General features: G+C 35.0%; 1 protein-coding gene across 3 annotated transcripts; it reads left to right on the forward strand.

The window, feature by feature from the left end:
* Window positions 1–471: 471 nt before the first annotated feature.
* Window positions 472–4,043, forward strand: LOC116025804. Of its 3 annotated transcripts, none has more exons than XM_031267156.1 (4): window positions 472–674; window positions 902–946; window positions 1,041–2,451; window positions 2,682–2,997. In XM_031267156.1, exons 3-4 carry the CDS (start codon window positions 1,049–1,051, stop codon window positions 2,686–2,688), a joined length of 1,410 nt encoding a protein of 469 aa, XP_031123016.1. In that variant the 5' UTR covers window positions 472–674; window positions 902–946; window positions 1,041–1,048; the 3' UTR covers window positions 2,689–2,997. The 3 variants fall into 3 exon arrangements, with proteins under 3 accessions (XP_031123016.1, XP_031123014.1, XP_031123015.1); XM_031267154.1 differs by lacking the exon at window positions 2,682–2,997 and adding an exon at window positions 3,328–4,043 and having other exon boundaries at window positions 475–674; XM_031267155.1 differs by lacking the exons at window positions 472–674; window positions 2,682–2,997 and adding exons at window positions 726–816; window positions 3,328–4,043.
* The last annotated feature ends 20,323 nt before the right edge of the window (window positions 4,044–24,366 follow it).

Genomic DNA, 24,366 nt, shown 5'->3' on the forward strand with positions numbered 1-24,366 from the left:
AATTACTCCGTATAATTTTTAACACTTGATAATTATAAACTATTTAATATTTTAATTGTTAATACTAAAATATTAAATATTAACTTAAAAAACATCTAAAGATTCAACAATTTAAGGTTATTTCGCTCAAAACGATACCATTTTGAGTGATATAATTCATTTAAAAAGATAGAAAAAATAGCTAATTGGTTGACTAAGTAACCTAGTCGGTGTCTAGACTGTCTAATCGGCCTAGTCGACACCTAAGAGGCTTAGATGGTCATCGTTTTGGCGGCCTAGTCAGCCGCCTAGCCAGCCAGACGTCTAGACCACTAATTATGGTAACACGATAGGCGATTGACGCGCACCTAGCGCCTAGACTAAACGGAATAATATTTATACAATTTGACTCCTTTTCTATATATTCTGTATTTTTATTTTTTCAATATAACTGATCAGATATTTTTCTTTTTCCTTTTTAAGGCCTGAAGTCCTAAACAGCCATTTTCTCTTTCTTTGCTATTCGCGTCTGTTTAACTGTGGGCGTATATATGTATATATAAGCGCTGAAATGGGCAGCTCATCTTGATAAGTGAGGGTACGGTGCTCGTACTTCGCTTCCAATAAGAAGCTTCCGCCGGCGATTGTTTCTCTGACTCGTCGGAGAACTGAACAACTTTTGAACTTCCGGCAACGTAAGTTTCTTACATCTTTCATTGAAATTTGTACTAATTATAATCTTTTCCTGGGCTTTTCTTTTACTTTGGCATTTGGGTTGCTGTTATGATCCCATTTTTATGGCGATAAAGAAGAAAACAAGAAGTGGGTATAATCATTGTAAGCTTAGTCTTCGAAATTCGGGTGTTTTCGAGAAAAATTGTGAACATGGGTTAACTAGGAATGGCCGGTTTTGTGTTTGCAGGTTACGATTTGAGTTGAAAGGTGGAAAGCAGAGATCTTTTTCAAGGTTGCGAGAAAAAAATTATTCATTTTTGTTAAAGTTCTCAATGGTTTTTATTTTTTCTTGTTTTCTCAGATTGGTCTGTGTTTTCTTTGTTTAGGTGCGAAAATGGGAGTGAAAGTTGCGATTACGTGTTTACATTGGTCAAAACCTTCGGCGGCGCAGTCGCCGTCTTCTTCTCATGCCCTCACCTCTGCTACTTGGAAAAGGCGTAATTTTACAAGCAGTGAAGGTGGTCTCACATGGCGGTATGTGCGTAATATATTATTGCACCGGTCGGCTCTACTGGGGCCCAATTCAATGAGGCTTTTCAGGTCCTTCTCTACTGAGCTGCCGAAACGCAGAGCGCGTTCAATCACACGCGCCAGCTTAGACTCGTTCTCAGACGAGGAGTTCTCCAAGAAAATTCAAGAATTGGCTCTGAGGTTTCAGTTGTCTGGTGATGAGTATGAAGATTCGGAAAAGGAGGAATTAGTGGGTGATTCTAGGCAAGAACAGTATGAGAGGAATGATTCCATGTTTTTAGAGCCACCGGATTGGGTTGAGAGGGAGGAGATTATTCCAGAATGGAAGGCAAATAGTGTGGATCTCCCCTTTTCTCTTAGGATTATAAAGAGAAAAAAGCAGTGGGAAGAGGGGTTTCACGAAGAAGAAGAAGGGGAGGAGTTAGTCTCTTGCTCTGTGAAGAGAGCGTTTTCGAATATGGTGTTCATAATCCGGGAACTCCATAGCTATACGTTGCAGATGAGAGAAATGTTGTTTTATGAAGATTTGCAGGGGGTTTTAGTGAGAGTTCAGAAGGAGATGCACGCCTCTTTTGTGTGGCTGTTTCAACAAGTGTTCTCGCGAACCCCAACTTTGATGGTGTATGTGATGATACTGCTCGCCAATTACAGTGTCCATTCCATGGCAATGACTAATGGTGGTGCCGCCATTGCTGCACCGCTTCCACAGCAGCCTTATGCAGCTACGGGGGAGGCGGTTTCCGTGATGGAAGATCAAACTAATCCAAAACAAAAGTTCGATTCTTCTTCCATTAAGACCTTTTCGGTGTCCTCTTCTAATGGGAAAAGTACTTGTATTGGTGGAAGCAGTGGTGGTGGTGGAAAATTCAGGCCAACCACAGGCGCTACAGATGACGATGGGGGGACGTTTAACTCGCGACTCTCCTCTGATTATCACCAGACTGTTTTCCCTGATGGGTTGTCCACAATCGGAGGAGAAGAGTCGGTTTCCGGTCAGTGTGACTTGGAAGAAGAGTTGAGGTTATGGAATTCTATTGAAGAAGAGGCTTCAAGAATGCAGTCTGAATTAAGAGATGAAGCTTTGGATCATGAGACCGTGATCGGATTCGTATCGCCAATAAATGCAAAGATTGAATCAGATGATTATACTGATTATTTCAGAACAGAGCTGATGTATCAAACCGGACTCGCCCAAGAACCGAACAACAGTCTTTTGCTTGCCAACTATGCTCAGTTTCTATTCCTCATTGCCCAAGATTATGACAGGTAAAAATTTTCTTCTATTTTAGATTACTTTTAGTAGTCAATTTGTTTTCCTAGCTATATTAATCAATCTTTGCATTAGTTGGAGGATATTGTATGTAGTCCATGACTTTTATGCTTCCTTGCTTGTAAAATGGTCAAAGATATGTTGCTTCATTTAACAAAACTGTTATAGTGGGTAAGTAAATGAACCTTAATGGACTACTTATCGGGTATAATTTGAATTTTTATAGAGGTTGAATCTTGATAAGGGAATATGTGGTGTAAGGCTGCAATGTAACCTCTACAAGTTGATTGGATGATAGCAATTTGCCAATTTGTAGCATCTCTGATATGCTGAAAATATCATCAATCTCTATACATTTAAATCTTTAGTCCCTATATGGCTATACTTCAACGTCGTGGACCATATATAAACTTGTGCATGATTTGGAAGTACCTAAATGTATTGAATTTGTGAATGCTATATTTGGAGATATCAGCTTTCAGTTGTTATACTGTGGACCATGGTCCACAATGCATTGTGGATCATGGGTCATGATTGATATTGCAGTTGTGTTGAATTGATACTGCAGTTGTGTTGAAAGGGAACTACAGTTGCGCGGAACAGAAGCCGTGTCATCCATCTGGAATTCTAGTTGTTTTGAACGGATACTGCAGTTGTATTGAAAAGATACTGCAGTTGTGTTGAACGGATGAATGACCTCTGTTCCGTGCAACTGCAGTTTTTTTTCTAACACAACTGCAGTACCTTTTCAACACAATTGCAGTATCTGTTCAACACAACTGCAGTATCAGCTATGATCATGGTCCACAATGCTTTGTGAACCATGGTCCACCATATAATTTGGGGATGTTGACCTGTGTTGTTGAAAACAGAGCGGAGGAATATTTCAAGAGAGCAGCTGCAGTGGAGCCTAAGGATGCAGAAGCATTGAACAAATATGCAACGTTCCTGTGGCAGGCGAGAAACGACATCTGGGGTGCAGAACAGACGTACCAGGCAGCCATGGATGCCGACCCAAACAACCCCTTCTATCCTGCCAATTATGCTCATTTCCTGTGGAACACGGGGGGCGAAGACACCTGCTTTCCTCTTGACACTCCTGATGCCTAATCCCAAACCAAACCTAGAAAAATATAAGCATACACATAGTTGTTCAATATTTGCTTTTATGAAAGTTTTTCTATGAAAGTGAAATTGGCAGGATTTCGTTTTCACATGGGCTGCTGCCAGGCTTGGCGTTTTCTCTTTGGTTTTTCAGATTTTTATAAGCTCACTTGGTATGAAAGCTGGATGATAGGGTTGCATTTTATTGTAAAGGCAGACCAAACAATTTTAGTGGGTTTTTCAGAGGATGGCTGTTTTGTCGGCTTCTCTCTCGTCTATCGCTCCGAAGACGTCATTTTCAGCTGCTTGATTTGACGATCTGAAAGTGCCAAAGAGGACCACTCTCAACTTGGTGTTTTTTTTTTTTTTTTTTTTGGCACAGTTACTTGAGTTGTATGTTCTTTGTAAGTTTCAACAGAATCAGATGGCCAAACTGTAATTAATACAACGCTGATAGATGCTTTAAACAAAATTTTGAAACCAACTTTCTTTTTAGAAGTAAAATGGCCGTTTGCAAATTGCAATAGAAAAAAAAAGAAAAAAAAAAGTAATTGCATCTATGAATTAATTTTGCATACACTTATAAGTTACATAGAAAAGTAAAAACAATTGATTCAAGTTGCATATGGCAGGGGTGTCATTCGGTTAACCGAACTGATTTAACCTAATTTTTTAAATCTTTAATCATTAATCGAACCGAAATTTGTGTTACCGAATTATCCGAACCGAAATTTTTTTTCGGTTAATTGGTCGGTTAACCAATTAACCGAATTTTTAAAAACTAAAATTTTAAATCCTAAAATTAACACCTAAAATAATAAATTCATAACAAAATATACAAAAACAATACAGTAACAACACTTAAACATAAAAACCAGGGTTGCAAAAATCGCCCGCGTCGAGGAAGGCCGGAATCGGCCTCCTAGGCGGCCGAACTGACGAACAGTCTCCGCCATTTTTTATTTTTTATTTTTACATTTTTCCCAAATCCCTAAATTCATTAGAACGCCTAGTAGCTCCGTCGAACCACCATCATTTCCCCCACGCGTAGTAGTTCCGCCACGAGGCCACCCCACGCGACCACGCCGGCACGCCCCTCCACCGGCCGCCTTCACCTTCGCCTTCCACCGGTAGTGTCCTTTAAAAAATAAAAACAGAAGCAGTAGATGTAGATCTGTAGCCTATGGGTGAGAGAAAATAGAGTAGCAAACATGAGGGAATGCTGAGCTTTTTGGTAATGGTGATATACTGTTATGGTGTTTCTTTCTGAGTTTTTGGTGTTATGTTATGGTAATGGTGAAGACCGAAGAGCAGGGAGATGACGGTGAGGGCCAACAAGAAAAAAGAAGAGAGAGATTGAGTGGAGTGGTTGTCTTGGGAAATGATTCAATGAATAATGACAAAAGAGAAGTGAAAGGCTTTTTGGTTTTTGGGAAATGAAATATCAAAATGCTTGTGGTGATGAAGGCTTATTAATGAAAGAAATTTAAAAAAATAAATAAATAAATAAATAAATCGCCTAGGCGCCCCCTTGGCGCCTAGGGGGCGCCTAGCGTCTTTTTCAACCTTGATAAAAAACACAAATTATAAACTCCAAACATCCATAACTTCAAATCTTCAATCCATAATATATATAAATTCGGTTAACCGACAATTTTGAACCGAATTAATCGTTAACCAAATTTTCAAGATTCCTTTAAAATTCGGTTTGGTTACGGTTAACCAAAATTTTTCGGTTCGGTCGGTTAACCGAAATTTTTTGGTTCGGTTGATTAACTGAAATTTTTCGATAGTTTGCACACCCCTAATATACAGATATACAATGAACAAAAGTAGAAGTAGAGATACATAAGGATACAAATGGTAGAAAATATACCTCCTCAAGGCCAAGGTTGAAAGGACACAACATTGAGCTTGTCTCTCAACAACCTGGTCTTTGGTGGAGATGAAGTTAATTTGCAGATCACCTAAGGCCACCTTATCACAAACAAAGTGGTAATCAACTTCATCGTGCATCGTCCTAGCATAAAAGACTGGATTGACAAAAAGATAAGTGGCTCCCAAATTATCACACTACAATCGAGGTGGAGTAGACAGAGCAAAACCAAGTTCGCTTAGAAGAGAAACAACCCAAGAAACATCAGTTGCCACATCCACCAATCCCTTGTATTCTGCCTCAATGGAGGACCGCAGAACAATACGTTGCTTCCGGCAGACCCAAGAAATACAACAAAGTCACTAGCCCAGTCTGAATCAGAATAGGCATGCAAATCAGAAGACTCCAAGGAACGCAACTGTAAACCAAAGTGCATAGTACCATTAACATACCCGAGCACACAATTCATTTTAACCAGTGTGTTACAGTCAGGGAGTGCATATGCTGACAAAGCTGATTCACTAGAAAAGACAAGTCAAGAGTGCGTTTACTTTTAGGAAATTTTCAAAAATTGAAAATTGAAAACACTGGAAAGGGGTTTACTTTTTGTTTTCTAATTTTGAAAAGTGAGAATAGTTCTCCATTTATTAAGAAATTAGAAACACATCTAAAAGTGATTCTTTGATTTGAAAACACACAGCTGAACAGTAAAAAGAGCTACAGTAATGGGATCCTAGCAGAAATCGAATCCTAGCAGCAACACTTTTCTTCTTTCTTTCTCCCTGTTCTTCTTCACCCTCTTCCTTTCTGATTTGAAAACACACCTCAGCCCCCTCAATCACCACTTTTCTTCTTCACTTTCTTCACAGCTTCAATACCTCTTAAGAGGTTGTTCTCAGTAGTCCGATTTCCGTAGTCTAGGATAACAGGTTCACCTTTTACTCTCAACTCTTGAATAGGAAAACACCTTTTACTCTCACCCTTTTTGTCTCCAAAAACGCAGCTTAGCCTTAGGTTTTTGGGAAAATGAGCCTTATATAGTGGGAGCAAAAATAGGGGCAAAATAGACAATTCCGCGAAACAGAATTTTTGCTGTCACAAGATTCTCGACGCGTCGAGACAGGGGCTCGACGCGTCGAGTCTGAGGCTCGACGCGTCGAGCCTAGCTCTTGGCTCAATTCTTCACGCATTAAAGTATTTCGTCACGACAGGCGGGATTCCGGACGCGTCTAGCTCTAAAATCAACATTCTTCGTTCGTTTTGACTGCAATCATGCCTTCAAACATCCCTTTGCTTTGCGTTTGATCTAAAAATGGCTTCAAAATACTAACAAACGCCTTAAAACACTCAAATAAAGAATGAAACCATATCTAATTGAGAAAGCAAGGAATATGCATTGGAGATAGCAATATAATCCATTTAAGCTCAAAAGTTGATTCAAATCCATTAGAAAAATATGCACAATTGAGATTATATCACTTACTCTTTGAAAGATATGATGATATTAAATCCTATGAAGGGCTAGACTCTGGGATAGGGGCTAGGAAGGATGGAGATTTTGTGTTCTGATCTATAATGTTAAATGAGTTTTGATTTCTTGGGATTATTGAAATTGTGTGTATGTTTTGGATGTTCTTGTTGGATCGAGGGCCCCGATCACTCCAGGGTTCTAGGATCATTCCTTTGGCGAGATATCGCGAAGGGATGAGAGCCCACTGCGCGTCTCCCGCCCTCAATCTGAGAAGATGAGGTCCGGAGGGAACTTGTAGGCAAAGTGTTTGATAATATTCCCCAACCGACTGAGGATTGGGAGCTTGAGTGTGACGCCACTCAGGACCGTGTTCCGAGCTCCTTCAATCGTATCCCAAGGAAAATCGAATCTCTCCCGTATGCATTGAAACAATCTCCATGATATTCTAGCCCCCATCCGCCTTTAATTCATATTTATTTCTTGAGTTCACCAAACCTTGCACTCTCTTTATCATGTTCACTTACACTCTATATTCCCTACCCTTGCATTGTCTAAACTATAAAAGATAGGAAATCATATTCTCCAATTTGCCATCCACGAGAGACATGACACTTGGGGAGCTTAAGACTCTTCGTTTTAACACAATCTTTCACTTCATTCCACACCACACCTCACCACTAAATTGCAAATCAATCTTTTCAAATACTGTCCAAGTGTACCTAGAAATGTCATCAACAATAACCAAAGTATATTTCTTACCGCATATACTTACTAGGTCTACTAGATAAAAAAAGATCCATGCGTAGTAGACTTAGAGGTCTTGAAGATGATTCATGTAATTTGGATTTGAACGATGGCATGATTTTTTGTCTCTTTGGCATGCATCACAATTCTAATCCTTTTTGTAAACAATGTTGGGCAATCCTTTAACTAGCTTATTCCTTGCAAGCTTATTGATGGTTTTGAAATTTAAATGATTAAGCTTCTTGTGCTATTTCCAACTTGTTATGCTTGAATTGTTTGGTATCAAGCATACTAATTCCTTAGTTGTAAATTTATCTTTGAAAAATTCTACAAGATATCCTTTATCACAAAATTGACTTGTGCTAAGCAAGTTGAACTTCAATCCTTCAACATAGGATACATCTTCAATTCGTAAACCATTCTTGATAAAGGTTCCAGATCCTTTAGTTATTCCATGTTTCTCATTTCAACCAAAAATAACTTTTGGTCCTTTGATATTTTTGAAGTCTAATAAATTGTCTTTATTTTTGGTCATATGTTGAGAACATCTATATCAAAGCACCAAATTTCATGCAATAAAATTAAGCACATTTAGGTACCTAGATTTGTTTGGGCCATTCTCTGTTAGCAATCATAGGCATCCAAATCCACCTAGGTCGCATTAATCCAAGATTAGATGATTTGTAACCATTTGAAATTTTATAATCACAATGGAATTTAGAATAGAATTTTGGTGCAGATTTTTGAAAATTTGCATTACTATTTTGCACCTAGGAAGCAAATTTTTATTTGAGCTTATGAAAGTCAGCAAACCCAGACTTAGTCCATGGTTTGGCTCCATACAACAAAATTTGTCCTGCGGGATATAATTTCCCAACCCCAATCCTTGGAAATCTTCTCATAGGATAATTTCCCAACCCCAATCCTTGGAAATCTTCTCATTTTCCTATGAGGTCTTTTTTGCATTTTACTCATTGGTAAATCTCTTTTGAGAAAGAAAGTTTTGCTTTTTCTATTCGTATTACTTTGCCGAAATAGAATTGTAGGGTTTCGACCTTATAGTAGATATTTGAGCATTTATTTGATTTGCAATTCCTTGTCACATTGTGTTGTCCTGGCCTTTAACAAATTTTACTACTTGAACTTTATTAATTAAAGGCTAAAGTGTCATCCTGCATCATGAACCATTCTTGATTCTTCATGTCGCACATTGATCGTTCATAAGTGACTTTTAGATACACAAATCATTATTTTATTTTCATCTAGAATTTTTTACAGGTTTTTTTATTTTCCTGATGACATGGCACCGGTGATGTGCTGATGTGGATTTTTTCTTTTAAATGATTATTTGTTTGGTCAAAGAAGCTTACTCATTGTAGGAATCTTCCTTAGGCCTTCTCCATCGGTGACTTTTGGCACAGGTTTTAAGAACAATCAACCAAAGCTTAGTTTCTTTCACAGATGGGAGCATCGGGTTTTGGGGAGTTCTTTCTCCTGCAAGACTCCAAATTTTGTCAGGCTTTATATAAAAAAAAAAAAAAAAAATCAGTACGGTCGGAGCCCAGAGGACTTGCAGGCGGATTCTGCCAAGGAAAAAATGGAGATTACAAGGACGAAAATGGAGAGAAATTTCATTACCATTGTTTTGAGTTGAAGATTTTGTTCAACTCTTGGAGATTGAAGCTCTTCTTCTCATAAGGCTGGAAAGAGAGATGGGAAGGGGAAGAAATAGGGAAGTCTTGGGGGTTAAGGAACCATGGGTGAGTTTTAAGGTGCTGGGAAATGGGCGGAGGAGAAACCAGAGCAGCGCCAGAGAAAGCAGGGAAGAAGAAAACCTTTGGGTGTTTGGACTGCAATTTTCATTAATTAATAAATCATCAAGAATTAATGCTCTATAAAATATAAATCAAATAAATAAAGAAATAAATAAAATATAGAATAGTAAAATTGTGGGACCATAAACAATTGAGAAAAAGCTATAAACTAATGTGGAGAAAAGATTTTGTGATTGAGTGAGATAGTAGATGATAAGGTGGACATTAGAATTCGCAAAAAATTGGAGAAAAATCTTAGACTATTGAGGAAGGCCTTAGCAGAATCCTCCGCGGCGGTGTCCAATAACGGCTCAATCACCGGCCTCCTCAACAGCTCCAAGCAGTACGCGTCCCGACTGCTCCGATTCCCACTGCCTTCAGCGCCAATCTTTAGCCCCGCCGCGAACGAACGGAACTGAAAGAAGAAGCCGGTTGCAGTGAACTCGCTGGAGAATAAACTGAAACGATTTCAGTATAAATCAATCTAAACGAGAATAGTGATGAATAGATAATGCAATCTAAAGAGCGATAATTTGATGAATAATTTCTTGGTTATTTTGATTAGGGTTAATTCCATTTTTTGTTCAAGATTTATAGGTGGCAGTCCACTTCTAATCCTTTTTTTTATTAAAACATAAACTTTTGGTCCTAGTTTTATTGTGACATGACCATTTGTGGTTCTTTATCAACAAAGCAGTTTAAATATTGTTAAATACAAAAACATTTCGGTCTTCAATTTTGATGCTTTCAAAAATAAATAAACAAAAAAAATATAGATGTTCGACAAAGTTTGTATAAAAAAGATTGAAATGCCTTTGTATTTAACGATATTTTAACGATTTTGTTGATGGATGACTAAAAATGGTCATGTAACAATAATACTAGGACTAAATGAGAATGTTCTAATAAAAATGGCTAAAAGTGGATTGTCACTTATAAATCTAGGATAAAAAATGGAATTAACTCTTTTCATTAAAGAGATTTGTTTGCAAGCGTTGAAAACGTATGGTGAATAGTTGTAAGAAGAAAATATTTAGTTATAATAAATGTAACTTATATTTGTATATGATTGAAAGTAATATTAGATTTAATTAGTATATTGACACGATGACATAAATTTGAATCAAGCATCTGCCACTGGGAGAATTTTCCACTTTGCAAAATTGATTAATCAAATCAAATGAAGCTGTAGGTGTGAAGTAATTAACAATGCATGCACTTGAAGGGAACTTTCACCTAAAATACAGAAATAAAGCATATGATCTGACTTTCCTCTTTAAGTTCAAGAAAAATCCAGGCAGTAACCGTTAAAGCAGTAGAAAACAAGGAGAAATTGCAGTAGGAAGAAAAAAACAAGGAGAAATTGTAGCTCGAAGGGTCCGAAATACTCTCAAACGTCATTAAATTGTTTTCTTTTGTTGAATTGGGCGGTACATAAATGCTGGATGATTTTGTTGGGGAGCATTTGTCTCGAGGAATTAAGGAAACATGATTAAGGCTGAACCTAGGTGATGCCCTATGGATCAATATCAGTCAACATCATCTTAGGTTAATAATTGATTGCGAGTACAACAGTTTTTCCTCAAACATGGGGTCGCCCGCAAATAGTAAAAGAATGATACACCTACCCCGCTACTCATTAAGTATTAAAAAAATGCACCAATATTGTTAAGAAATGCACAATAATGAAATGCACAAGTGTTACACAAAACTAACATCATAATTCTCGCTAGATATTCTATCGCAAAGTTTGTCTTGCACCATAAAATTTCATCGTTGATGGATACCCACGACTGGGGTACCCTACCCGAAGGGCCCTGGTATCTGGAGCCCGCCGACTGGCTGGACCTTTCCAACTTGTGGCCTGGGCGGGAGGTCTTGAGTGGCCCGATTGACGCAAGTAGTCGGGAAGCGGTGTCCGACTGGGTGCACCCCAAAAGGCGATGATAATAAAGAATCAGGCATTTATGCCGGATTTGCGGGGATTCTTTTCTAATTCATATTTGACAAGTATTTATAGCGACTTGGTAGTTTAAGTAGCTTTCCTAATGTTATATTTGTTAAGATCTTTCCTTGTTTCCTTACCAAGGCCTATTATTCTAGTATAAATTAGGGGTGTAAATGAGTCGAGCCGGCTCGATCAAAGCTCGGCTCGTTTAATAATCGAGCTCGAGCCGAGCTCAAATATTTTAGGCTCGTGGCTCGTCGAGCCGCTCGCGAGCCTTATATATATATATATATATATATATATAATATCTAAAGACAGCCACATTCAGATTTCAGACACCTCCTCCTCCTAAGCTTCAACCCTAATTTCTAGATCTAAAGACAGCCACATTCACACACCTCCTCCGCCTCCCTGCGAGCGACTCTGTGACCTTCTCCACATCCACCTCCACCTTCCTGTGAGTCCGCGACTCTGCGACCTTCTCTACCTCCCTGTGGCTCTGTGAGTAACGAACTAGCGAACGCCGACGCAACCAACGAGGACAACAACAGTCGACGAGGACTCATTGCTCAGTGCACATTCCTTACTCCTTAGTCACTCACGTCAACGGTTGTTAGCGGCACACCCTCATCCCTATCTCTTCCGACATTACTCCGGCGAACAATAGCTTAGCGAGGGGCGATTGGTATATTTTTTTTACTGTTCGTTCTATTTCATATAACCTAGTTTATTTGTTTTGGGTGTCTTTGTGCTGGACTCGGATTCCTTATCTGATTTATGGTTTTCCTATGAAATATTCATGCTAAATTTCATGATCTTCTAAAATATTGAACTAACTGTTTTTATCTCATATTATTGTGACTGACAATTGTATTAAGGCAATGCTCTTTATTATTGTGATTGACATTGTCACTATCATTATTATCAAGGTTGGTAGCTTCTCACATACTCCTGATTTTGCTTCCAGTTTCTTTGGTACATAGTCTAGTTATAAAAAAAAAAAAAACTGAGAATGCATTCAAGTGTAATATAATTTATAGATCTAGGTTGAAGTTTTAGGCTGTTTAGGCCATTATTATTTGCATTCTAAAAGAACAGCATACTCTCATAGCTTGTGATATCATCTTCCTTTATTCTATTGGAAGTGACACAATGCTACCAGAATCATCATTCTCAAAAGGTATGGTGCTCTACTCTTAACTTTCTTTGTGTTTTTTTTTTTTTTGTGTTAACTTTCTTTGTGTTAAGAGTGAAGTTTATGAGATTAAAGAGTATAAAGATGTTTGAATTTGCAGTATTTTAGGGGTGAGAAATGCAAGACCCTCTTCATTTGTTGAAGCTCAATCCCAGCTTGATTCTATCTAGAAGATGAATATTAATTTTCATTTAATTATAGCCTTGAGGTTCCAAAGAGCTTCACTGACTTGCAAATGAGGTTAATGAAGTTTTTTTTTTAAAACTAATTTTTCTAATTCCTATGTTTGTCTAGCTCATTTTATAAAGTTCGCCTTTTGTTTTAGATTCAAATGGGAATTAGGAGTTATTTTTGTGATGGAGCAGCAACCGTCTTCCACCATCCCCACAGGAATACCCAATTTTAGGTCTCAAACTTCTGAGACTACTTGTGCAGAATAGAATTGCTGAATTTCACACCGAATTGGAGTTGCCTTCTCCAAATGCCTTGGAAAATCCTTGTATTCTGGGGAGGACCACTGTTGTAGTATTGTTATAGACTTGTAGTTGATGTTATGTTAACTTGTATTGAGTGCTTTGAACTTTTGAAGAACTTTTGAAGTTTGGACTTGTGATTTTTTTTAAGTTTTATTATTTATGTATGGGTACAATAATTTTCATTAGATATTGAAAAATGAAGTTAAATTGGTCAAATTCAAGCTCGAACTCGAGCTTAAAATTCGAGCTCGAACTCGAGTTTAAAATTCGAGCAATCGAACTCGAGCTCGAGCTCAATTCGAGCTATGTCGAGTTGATCTTTGGCTCAAGCTCGAACACTCGAGCCGCTCGAAAATTTGGCCTTAATTTTTTGAGCTCGATCGAGCTCGAGCCGAACTCGAGCTGCCCTGATCTAATCGAGCTCGAGCTCGAGCCACCCCAAGTTCGAGCTCGGCTCGGCTCGTTTACACCCCTAGTATAAATAGCCCCTTTGTGGCTCACATTATTAAAGGTTATGATTTTAATACAAGCATAAGGACTCTTTCCAATTATTCTTTTGTTATCTTTCATTATTTTCTCTAAGTTTTAGTGTTGGCTCGCTGAACAGTTACAGCGCAGCCATAAAATCAACATTGGCATTGTCTGTTAGGTCCGATAGGTAAATCCCGTCTCTAAACTGATTAGATGGCACAAACTCGTCGCAATCTTAGCTCGGGAACCAGTCGGAACGTTAATGGGAATGCCAATGCAAATGCTAGTGGGAATGCAAACGAAAATGCCAACAATTACGTAGCCATGATTGCTCCTCAGGATGTCAATTGTGGCTCCATTTTGGTGAGTAGTTAAGTCACCTACTGCCTGATCTACGGCAACAGCTCAGTCGCGGAAACTTGGCTGAGTGGTTGGTGGCCAACAACGAGCGACCAGCCATACCTCCAGCGGTGGTGCCGATTGCTGCGCCGAAACCTCTGGCAGCTCCCGCACCAAGCCTTGTCGACGTAATCACCTCGGTAATCTTAGCCTGTGGGAGAGTGGGTGTTTTGCCATTGCTAGGTGGACAACAGGTGTCAAATTCATCAGTTTCGATTGGAGCAGAACATACGTGGGGTCTCTCATGACAATGCTCACTCTAAGAGTTTAAACGGCCGCACTATCAGCCAAAGTCAATCTGAGCAGCCAACCCAATCGCACCGAGGTCTTACAGCACCCGCTCAGTTAGTTAGAAATCGACTGAGCGGTCGAGCCGAATGTTGCTCACCCAACTGACCAAGGGATGGGGGGGGGGGGCTACGGAGCACTCTAGAGTAGGACTCAGGAAGGACGATTTGCATAGGTACCTGGTTAACCAGGGTGACCGACTTGGAAAGCAGTAGGAAGACACCAGCCATGAGACTGCGTGTCTAGCCTGGCATTGCGAACATGGCAAGGGAAGTTATGGATTTGCGGCGTAAGATGGAATAGAAAGAAAGGTTGACTACTAAACCTCTGCTGACTGTTTCTCCCTTCAAGATAGCTAGAAATAATGAATTATAAGGCACCCTCAGGCTTCAAGCTACCAAAGCATCCCACATATAAAGGTTCAAGGGACCCGCGTGACTACGTGATCAGTTACCAGACCAAGATGCAGGTAATCGACATCGCCGAGCCGTTGATCTATCGGGCGTTCTTTCCTACGTTGACTGGCCAAGCACAAAGGTGGTTCGCCAGCTTACCACCACGATCGATCAGTTGCTTTGAGCAACTGGCAGAGGAGTTCTTGACGCAATATGCAGGCATTATGAAGCCTAAGAAGAAGTTCTCTAATTTGGCTTGGGTACACCAAGATGAGGGAGAGAGCATATGGAGCTATCTGGCTTGGTGGCAGAAAGAGGTCCAAGCTATTTGGTTTGGTTGTTTCCTTGCCAAGTTCATACGTTTTCTCCTTGAGCCTCGAAACTTACAAAACCAACTAAAGTGTGACAAGAATAGAGCTTTGCGATGATTAGCACATTAGAGCACAAAACACCATAAATTAACCATAAAAGGATATCAAATAGCACAATTTCACCCCTTAATTAGATCCTTAGAGTAAAAACTTATCATGGTAATGATAAATCATTTAGAGTAAAAACTTATCATTTAGAGACAATTGCTTACCTACATCTAAAAATAGTCGAGTGACATCTAAAATAATTGGTAGAAAGTTAAAAGATGGCATCACCAAGATGCCATAGATGAAGGCAACAAGGAACATTCGAGCTTTAGTCAGGAAGCAGATGGGTTTGACAATTGATTTACCCAAAGTCAGAAGAGCTAAACTAATTGTAATGAAAGAAATTCAGCAAAGTTACATAGATGAGTATGCCGATGAACTTATTTCAACTAACACTACCACAGTGAAACTTGAGGTGGATAAATCTACACCAGACGAACCAGTAATTTTTCATAGAATGCATATTTTTCAAAGAGGGATGTTAATCCTTACCTTCTGTGATCTGATTCTGCGAATCCATTTTTATTTTTGAAATTTTAGTACTTTAAAAGAAAAGTATTATTATATATATTTAACAAACATAAAATAGGTGGAATGTGTAGTGTGGTGGTGGAGAGTCCTTTGTTTAGACAAGAGGTTTTGGGTTTGAAACCTTGTTTTTGTTTTGGGTCGAATTTTGTAGTTTTATGCCAAATCACAAAATTGTGACATGGCAATTCCAATGCCACGTAAACAGACTTAACAAAAAAATAAACGATGTACATGGACCTCCTTAATTGTACTACAATACAGGGACCTCACAGGTACTTTGACGGACCAAATTTCTATCCTTCCTAATCATTATTTACATTGTAACGGCTAATAATTAATTTCATTCCAATTATAATTATAAGATTATTACCAAAATCAGTTACATAATGCCTCATCTAATGCAAACAACGTTCTCTATTTCAGTATATTAATCCGAGGATATCAAATGATGGCATGGGCCAAGGAAAATGTTTCTAGGCTTCTCTAAGGACCAATCATTATTGTGTGGACTATAATATCAAATAATGTAATTTTAATATATAAAAAAATTTATATTATATTAAGGAAAAGTACATTGTTTGAATACCGAAAGTGCATTATTTTGTATAATGTACATTTAATACACGAATAATGTACTTTTAGTATATTGAAAATGTACTTTTTGTTATGACCCATACAACAATGTGTTGACAATAATTTGCCTCTAAGTACACGGTCGGCTGATCACCAATGCAAATTATATTGTGGACCATAGTCCACAATGCATTGTGGACCATGATCATGGCTGATACTGCAGTTGTGTTGAACGAATAGTGCAGTTGTGTTGAAAAGATACAGCAGTTGTGTTGAAAGGAAACTGCAGTTGCGCGGAACAGAGACCGTTCATCCGTTCAACACAACTGTAGTATCGTTTCAATACAAATGCAGTATCTGTTCAACACAACTGCAGTTCCAGACGGATGATACGTCCTCTGTTTCGCGCAACTGCAGTTCCCTTTCAACACAATTACAGCATCCATTCAACACAATTACAGTATCAGTTCAACACAATTGCAGTATCAGTAATGATTCATGGTCTACAGTATAACGACCGGATCACCCAGGCTTAACCGATGATATTTGTTTAATACTTGGGCTTAGTTGATGACGTGGGATGAAGACAAGCACCGTCCTAATTTTCTACATTTCTGTTTTAAATATCCTTATTGCTGCTTTCAAAAAAAAAATATCCTTATTGCTTAGTAAGAAAAGTCAAAGTTTTAAGATCGAATTTTTTGCATTTTTAGTCCCGCGACTATTGTGGTACTTGCAGAATTGATCACGATTTTTAAATTTTGCAATTTTGGTCCACGACTATTGTTTTTGTTGCAAAAATAGTCCTTTTCCAGTCAACATCTCGCCGAAAAATAAATCCGGCGGATTTTCCGGTAAGTTTTCGCCGGAAAAAAAAATCTGATATATTTTTCGTCAATTTTTCATTGGAAAAAAAATTCCCCTTTCAAGTAGTATTAAAATGAACATTTACATTGTTGAAAAAAAAAATTAATCTTTCCAGCGGGAGAACATCGATTATGCCGGAAAAACATATATTCTTATTTTGGTAAATTAATTAAAGTTAAAACTCGATTTTAAAAAAATAAAGTTAAAACTAATTCAATTTTTTTTACTTAGTAAAATTATGTACAAATTCAAATTTTTTGGTACTTTTTAGTTTAATTTAATCTTAATAATATTATTTTTGTTGATCATGAATTTGAACTAATAATTTTGAATTTGTACTTAATTGGCTAAAACGTAAAAATAATTAAAGTTTTAACTTTAGGTTAATTATTTTTAATTTTTTTTAGTTAAAATAGTCAATCACATATACATTTTAAATAGCTTAATTTGCTCCAAAGTCCAAATAGCTCACTGCCATAATGCTTCAAATTTCAAATAGCTCACTGCCAGTAGTGTTTATTGCCATTCTGCATTTCTATTTCTTCAATTGATTTTGACTTCAAAATTCTTATAATTATTTTAACTTAAATAGAAATGAATTAGTTTTAACTTTAATTAGTTTACCAAAATAAAAATATACGTTTTTTCGGCATAATCGATATTTCTCTGCTTGAAAGATTAATTTTTTTTTCAACAATGTAAATGTCCACTTTAATACTACTTGAAAGGAGAATTTTTTTTCCAGCAAAAAATTGACGAAAAATATGCCGGATTTTTTTTCCCGGCAAAAACTTGTCGGAAAATCCGCCGGATTTATTTTCCGGCGAGATGTTGACTGGAAAAGGACTATTTTTGCAACAAAAACAATAGTCGTGGACCAAAATTGCAAAATTTAAAAGTCGTGATCAATTCTGCAAGTACTACAATAATCGTGTGACTAAAAATGCAAAAAATTCTTTTAAGATCATATATATCTTATTCTCAAAAAGAAAAAAGTAAATAAATAAATCATATGTATCACATGTATGAATATTTTGATCAAGGATTTCCGTGTCAACTCCAAGAAATGTAATTTTTAATGATGGATTACATAGTAACGGCTAATAGTTAATTTCATTATGGGATTATTACCGAAAGCGGTTACATAATGCCGCATTTAATGTTAATGCCAGCAATGATCACTATTATATTTGGGTACATCAATCCGAGGATGTCAGAAATCAATCGTTATACCCTGCACCACGATGCACATAGTAATGTGCATCACGAACGTAAACGACGTCGTTTCGATGCTAGTGGACGCGGACGCAAATGATTTAAGGAAATTCATTATCTATAATACACATAATTATTATCTAGAATACACAGAACGTTTGCCTAGAATACACAAAATGTTTGCCTAGAATACACAGAATATTGACACAAAATACACAGATGTTAGTGGACGCGGACGCGAATGACTCCATGGGATTCATTATCTATAATACACATAATCATTATCTAGAATATACAGAACGTTTGCCTAGAATACACAGAATGTTTGTCAAGAATACACAGAATATTGACACAAAATACAAAAAATTCATCCTCTAACATTCGAATGCACAAAAACATCACAACCTGTGTTAATAACATGAATACACAGAATATTGACACAAAATACACAAAATTCATCCTCCTAAACATTCGAATGCACAAACACATCACAACATGTGTTACTAACATGAATACACAGAACGGTTACCTAGAATACACAGAATGATTGCCTGCAATACACAGAATATTAACATAAATACAGACACCACTCGAACCGGGAAACGTGATTTCCAAAAAAACGGACAATTAATTTACAATGTTCAAAATGACGTCGTTTACGTACGTGGTGCACATTGTTATGTGCACCACGGTGCACAGTATAATTTGTCGTCAGAAATGACGTGGACTTAGGACGATGAACCTAACCCATTTGAGAAATGTGGCTTAGCCAAGGACAAGAGTTAGAAGGCAAATTATACCATGGACTAGGTTCCATTACATTATGGATCTTGTTTCATGATATTTAGATTATAAACTTACAATTAATATATTATATATTTTCAACTAATAATTTACACACTTATAAATAAATTGAATACACAAATAATATGTTAATGATTGATACATATATAATATGATAATTGTAATAAGCATATAATTTATTAAAAAATATATATATATATAAAATATGTTAACTATTTTAGATCACAATTCCCAACAAAAGTAAATATTAATCCTTATAATAATTGTGAGTTGAACACTTGGCTTAGTGGAGGACGGGGACGAGAGATGAAGACAAACACCGTCACTGATTTTCTAGAAAGATTATGAATCCTCGATCAGACTATGACCCGTTCAAGATAATACCCAACTCCTTCAATTCCTCCATAATCAGAATACTGGGTGTATTCGATCATGATTTTTGTATATTTTTAAAATTTTTTAAAATGATATATTAATAAATTTTTATTGATTTTTATAGAGTTATTCAAATTTTTTTAAATTTTGTAAAATTCTATAAAAATTTATATAAAAAAACATTCATAAACTTTTAACAACTTTTTTATTTTTAAAAGCTTACAAATTAAAATTAATGAAATTCTAAATTGAATACATCATCCTTACAAACTTTCAATGATTTCGATTCTTATCATTTATAACTAGTTTTATACGCGCATTGCGCGAATGGGTTAATGCCCAATGTTTATATTTGAAAGTATATCAATGCAAGATTATATAGGAGAAGTTTATACATGGGTAATTGAATGTCGAATTTTTTTATTTAAATATCTAACTCAAACTATATGAATCCAAGCTAAGATAATATAGAAAATTCATTATAATTATTACTAAATTAAATGTTTGCAACCTTGTAAAATCGATAGTCTAAATAACTACTACTTTTAATTTGAATTTTTATAAGTGTTCTTAATTCTCTTTTAAGTAATATTGTCATTGTATTCATCTTTACTATTTGTTCTCTTCTTTTTTTGTTGGTAGTGTGTTATTTGCAATTCGGTTATTGTTGGTAGCATAGATGACAACGTCATGTAATGAGATTATGATATAGGAGCTATGAACTTTCCTTTAGGTGTTCAGCTTGGGGTTCATTTGGTTCAACCATTATTGTTGAACCTGTTATTGTGGATAAAGAAATCCTAGTTTAAGAAAAAAAAAATTAATAAAAATTGGAAAATTTAAAATATTATGTATTCCAAAGATATTAAAAGGTGGTTTCTCGCTTCAATTTGCTGGGTAATGGATTATTTGAGTACTTTCTGTCAACAAATCCCCCAAGTAGTTAATATAATTGGTTTCAAACTATATTTTTTTTTATTTTTTCATGGTATTAAAGAAATACATATGTATCATTTTTTGGTGAAACTAATAATTTATTTAATTCAATAAGAGTAAAATAGAGTGATTCCGCTTCAATTTGTTGGGTTATTATTTGAGTACTCTCTTTGTCAACCAATCCCAAAGTAGTTAATATAATTAGCTTCAAATTATTTTAAAAATTTTTTTCATACTATTAATAAAATACTTGGTAAATAAATATATAACATTATTTTGTACTATAACTTTGATATTTAATTACAAGATATTGTAAAAATAAGATAATGGACAATGTAATGAATATCAATTGATAAATTCGAATGTAAAGAATCTTTGCATGAGAGAAAATAAAGACAATATAACTAATGAAATTATTTTCATTTATTTAATTTAATTTTTTGATAATGAATAATTTTTTCAAATAAAGGTATTGTAGACACATAATTCTAATTTATTTAATTTAATAAGAGTAAAATAGAGTGAGAAACTTAATTATGTCAAATTTGATTGAGATGAGGTTCGAACCTAAGACCTTTCTTATAAAATTTAATGGGTAAGTTAAAAGTTAACGGAATATTAACGGAGAAGAGAATATTTAACGTAAAACTTAACGGATAATCATAAAAGTAAGGTTAAATTTGGTAATCTCTATTAATAATATTAATCTGAATTATCTTAACTATCTATTTGATTAAATAATTAACCTGAAACATCCATTTGATTAAATAATTTGGCCGCCATTTTTTCTACCCATTTTAGGGCTAACTCTCTTTAGCTCTTATTAGTATAGTAGATTTTCTTACAAAACATGTTATTATATTTCATAAAATTCTTCTTATTATATTGTTCTTCACTCACATCAACATTCTCAACATTATTATTTTTATCTATAGTATGGTGGACTTATATGCTAATTACTTATAGAGTTAATTCCATTTTTGGTTCCAGATTTATAGGTGATAATCCACTTTTAGTCCTTTTTATTAGAACATCCTCATTTGGTCCTAGTATTATTGTGGAATGACAAATTTTAGTCCTTCATCAACAAAATTGTTGAAATATCGTTAAATACAAGACATTTCGATCTTTTTTTATACAAAGTATGTTGAATCGGTATATTTTTTATGTTTATTTTTTTTGAAAATATTTATAATTGAAGACCAAAATGTCCTTCTATTTAATGATATTTAAACTGATTTATTGATAAAGGACCAAAAATTGTCATATCACAATAATACTAGGACCAAAAGTGAATGTTTTAATAAAAATGACTAAAAGTGGATTGCCACCTATAAATCTAGGACCAAAAATAGAATTAACTCCTACTTATCTAAAAACATAATAAATGTGAATGAAGGTTATACCCTTCAATTATGTCCTTTTTTTGTACCTTATGATATAAAAGTTGTACTTTACAATATATTAGCAAACATACCCCTACCGTTATAACTTCCGTTATCTTTTCCACTATTGTTACCATGCACATGCATCCACTATATTTTTTTTTATTTTCTCCAATAATAATAATATATACACATTATATATAACTCCTTGTATTGTGAACCTTTATTAATATAAGTGAATTTTCCTTTATAAAATATATATATATATATATATATATATATATATATATATATTGGTGTTATATGTTAGTTATTTCCTAAAATATAAATATAAAATTTATAAAAATATTTTACATTATTATTATTATTATTATTTACAATAATTTAAATATATCAAATCTAAATTAAATTTAAAATTTTAATATAAAATATTAATATTGGGCACCTATTTTTTGCGCATCGCGCATAAAAAAACTAGTAGTATTAATAAGTATCAACTAAAAAAAACTATTTCATAGAAATTCATAACAAAATTGAACACTAATATTTATAGTAATATAATTGTTCAAATAAAATATTTTAAAGCAAAAATTGTAATTTATATCCCTCCATAATATGTCAATTATCAATGTCACCCCTGAATTATTAGTGGTGCAAATGTTTCCTATCAATTTTCAAAGCGATACATATCTTGCCCCTCCCAAGTGTAAATGTTGCCACTCAATTTTCACAATCGTACATATATTACCCATCCCATACGGTACGGGAGGGGCAATATGTGTACCGTTTTAAAAATTGAGTGGAAATATTTACACCATTGATAAGTCATGGGTGACATTGATAATTGACATATTATGGAGGGGTATAAATTACGACTTTCCTTATTTTAAAATATAACTACTAGTTGCATAAAATAAAAATTTAATATATATATATATATATATATATATATATATATATATATATATATATATAATTGTACTTGATATACTACTAGGAATCAAGCAAAGAGCTATAGCAATTTGGGACTGCGAGCAGCAAAAAGGTGCTACTGTTTGCAGCCTCAAATTGCTATTGTGAACAATAGTTCGCTATTCGTAGTAACATGTTGTTAAAAAAGTATATATTAAGAATATAAACATAAAAGAATAAAAATTAAATTAAAATATACCAGTGTTTATATGAATATTATGAAACATATAGTAAAAATTTTGACGTTGATAGATGAAAATTTTGCTTTGTTCATGTATTTAGGGAGAAAAAGTTCTTAGAGAAAGTTTAGAATGAAGTTAGGGAGAAAAGTTCGTAGAGAAAGTTTAGAAGTTAGAAAGAAAAGTTTGTAGAGAAAGTTTAGAAGTTAGGGATAAAAAGTTCGTAAAAAAAAATTAAAAATTAAAATATACAAGCACTAATGAAGTAAAAATAATATTATTTTGAAATTTTTAGAGGAAAATTGTAGGAGAGAGAAAAATTTGTAGAGTTTAGGTATGAAGAAAATATAGGATAATGAAGAAAAACTAATTTATTGAATTTAGGTATAAGGTTTATAAAGTTTAAATAGGGAGGAAAAAATAGTGTTTAAATAGAGAGAGAAAACCTTCAGAGCTGGTAGCAAGTAAAATTGAAAATCTTGGGGTTGAGGGTCGAATTTCAACTATTTATATTTGAGAAGGAAAAGTCTACAAAAGTCCTAAAATTAAAAAGTCTACAAAAATTCATAAGTTTTTGAATATCGCATCACTTCTAAAAACTCTTTAAAAGTTTTAATTGAATATCACTCGACTTTTAACGACTATTTAAAAATCTTGATTGAATACTGCATGACTTTTAAAGACTCTCTAAAAGTTTGAATTAAAGACTTCCAAACTTTTAAAGTTTATAAAAACCTATAAAAGTCATGATTTTTTTGGGTTTACCCAAAGGTATCCCTCTAGCCGGCAGCCAGAAGACATAAAAAGGGGGTGTATTAAGTTTGAATTAAAGACTTCCAAACTTTTAGAGTTATTAACATTGACAATTCGCATATAACCAGCTTGGTTGGCGTGAGTGGCTCGGCACTCTTGCCCCTTAAGAGGAGGTCGAGAGTTCAATCCCCCATTGTATGGAGAAACAAATATGGCCAGATTCGATAATGTAACTATTTCATTCACGGACAGAGCTATAATGAGATATGTAATTTATAATGTGTTTTCTATTTGAATTATTTTATCAAATTAATTATGTTTTATATTTTGTTATGAATATTTTTATAAATTTTTGATGTGTTTTATTTTTCGCCTATATCCAAGTATACAACAATATTAATGATTATATTTCTAAAATGTTTGTTTAAGAGGTAAATCACCCATTTGGTCCCTCAATTGTTTGCGAACTGTCAATGTTGTCCCTTAACTCCGTAATCATCAATTTGACCCCTGAAATAAAATAAGATTGGTCAATTAAACCCTTCTGGCCGTATTCTGGTGAAAACTCCGATTAAGTAGGGGTAGTTTGGTCATTTCGTGTCTTGGAGTATCGTTGTCCTAAGTTCTGCATGAAACCCTAAGTTTCCGATCAATCAATAATCTGAAGCTCCGATTTCGCTTGCTTTGAAACCGAAAATTTCTTCTCCTTCTTCTATGTCTT

Source organism: Ipomoea triloba, chromosome 7 (genome assembly GCF_003576645.1).
Source record: "Ipomoea triloba cultivar NCNSP0323 chromosome 7, ASM357664v1".
Lineage (NCBI taxonomy): Eukaryota > Viridiplantae > Streptophyta > Magnoliopsida > Solanales > Convolvulaceae > Ipomoea > Ipomoea triloba.

Coding starts and splice junctions, on each gene's coding strand:
- LOC116025804 (XM_031267154.1), top strand. CDS start 1,049: ATGGGAGTGAAAGTTGCGATTACGTGTTTACATTGGTCAAAACCTTCG. Junction 2,452..3,327: donor ATTGCCCAAGATTATGACAG/GTAAAAATTTTC, acceptor TGTTGAAAACAG/AGCGGAGGAATATTTCAAGA.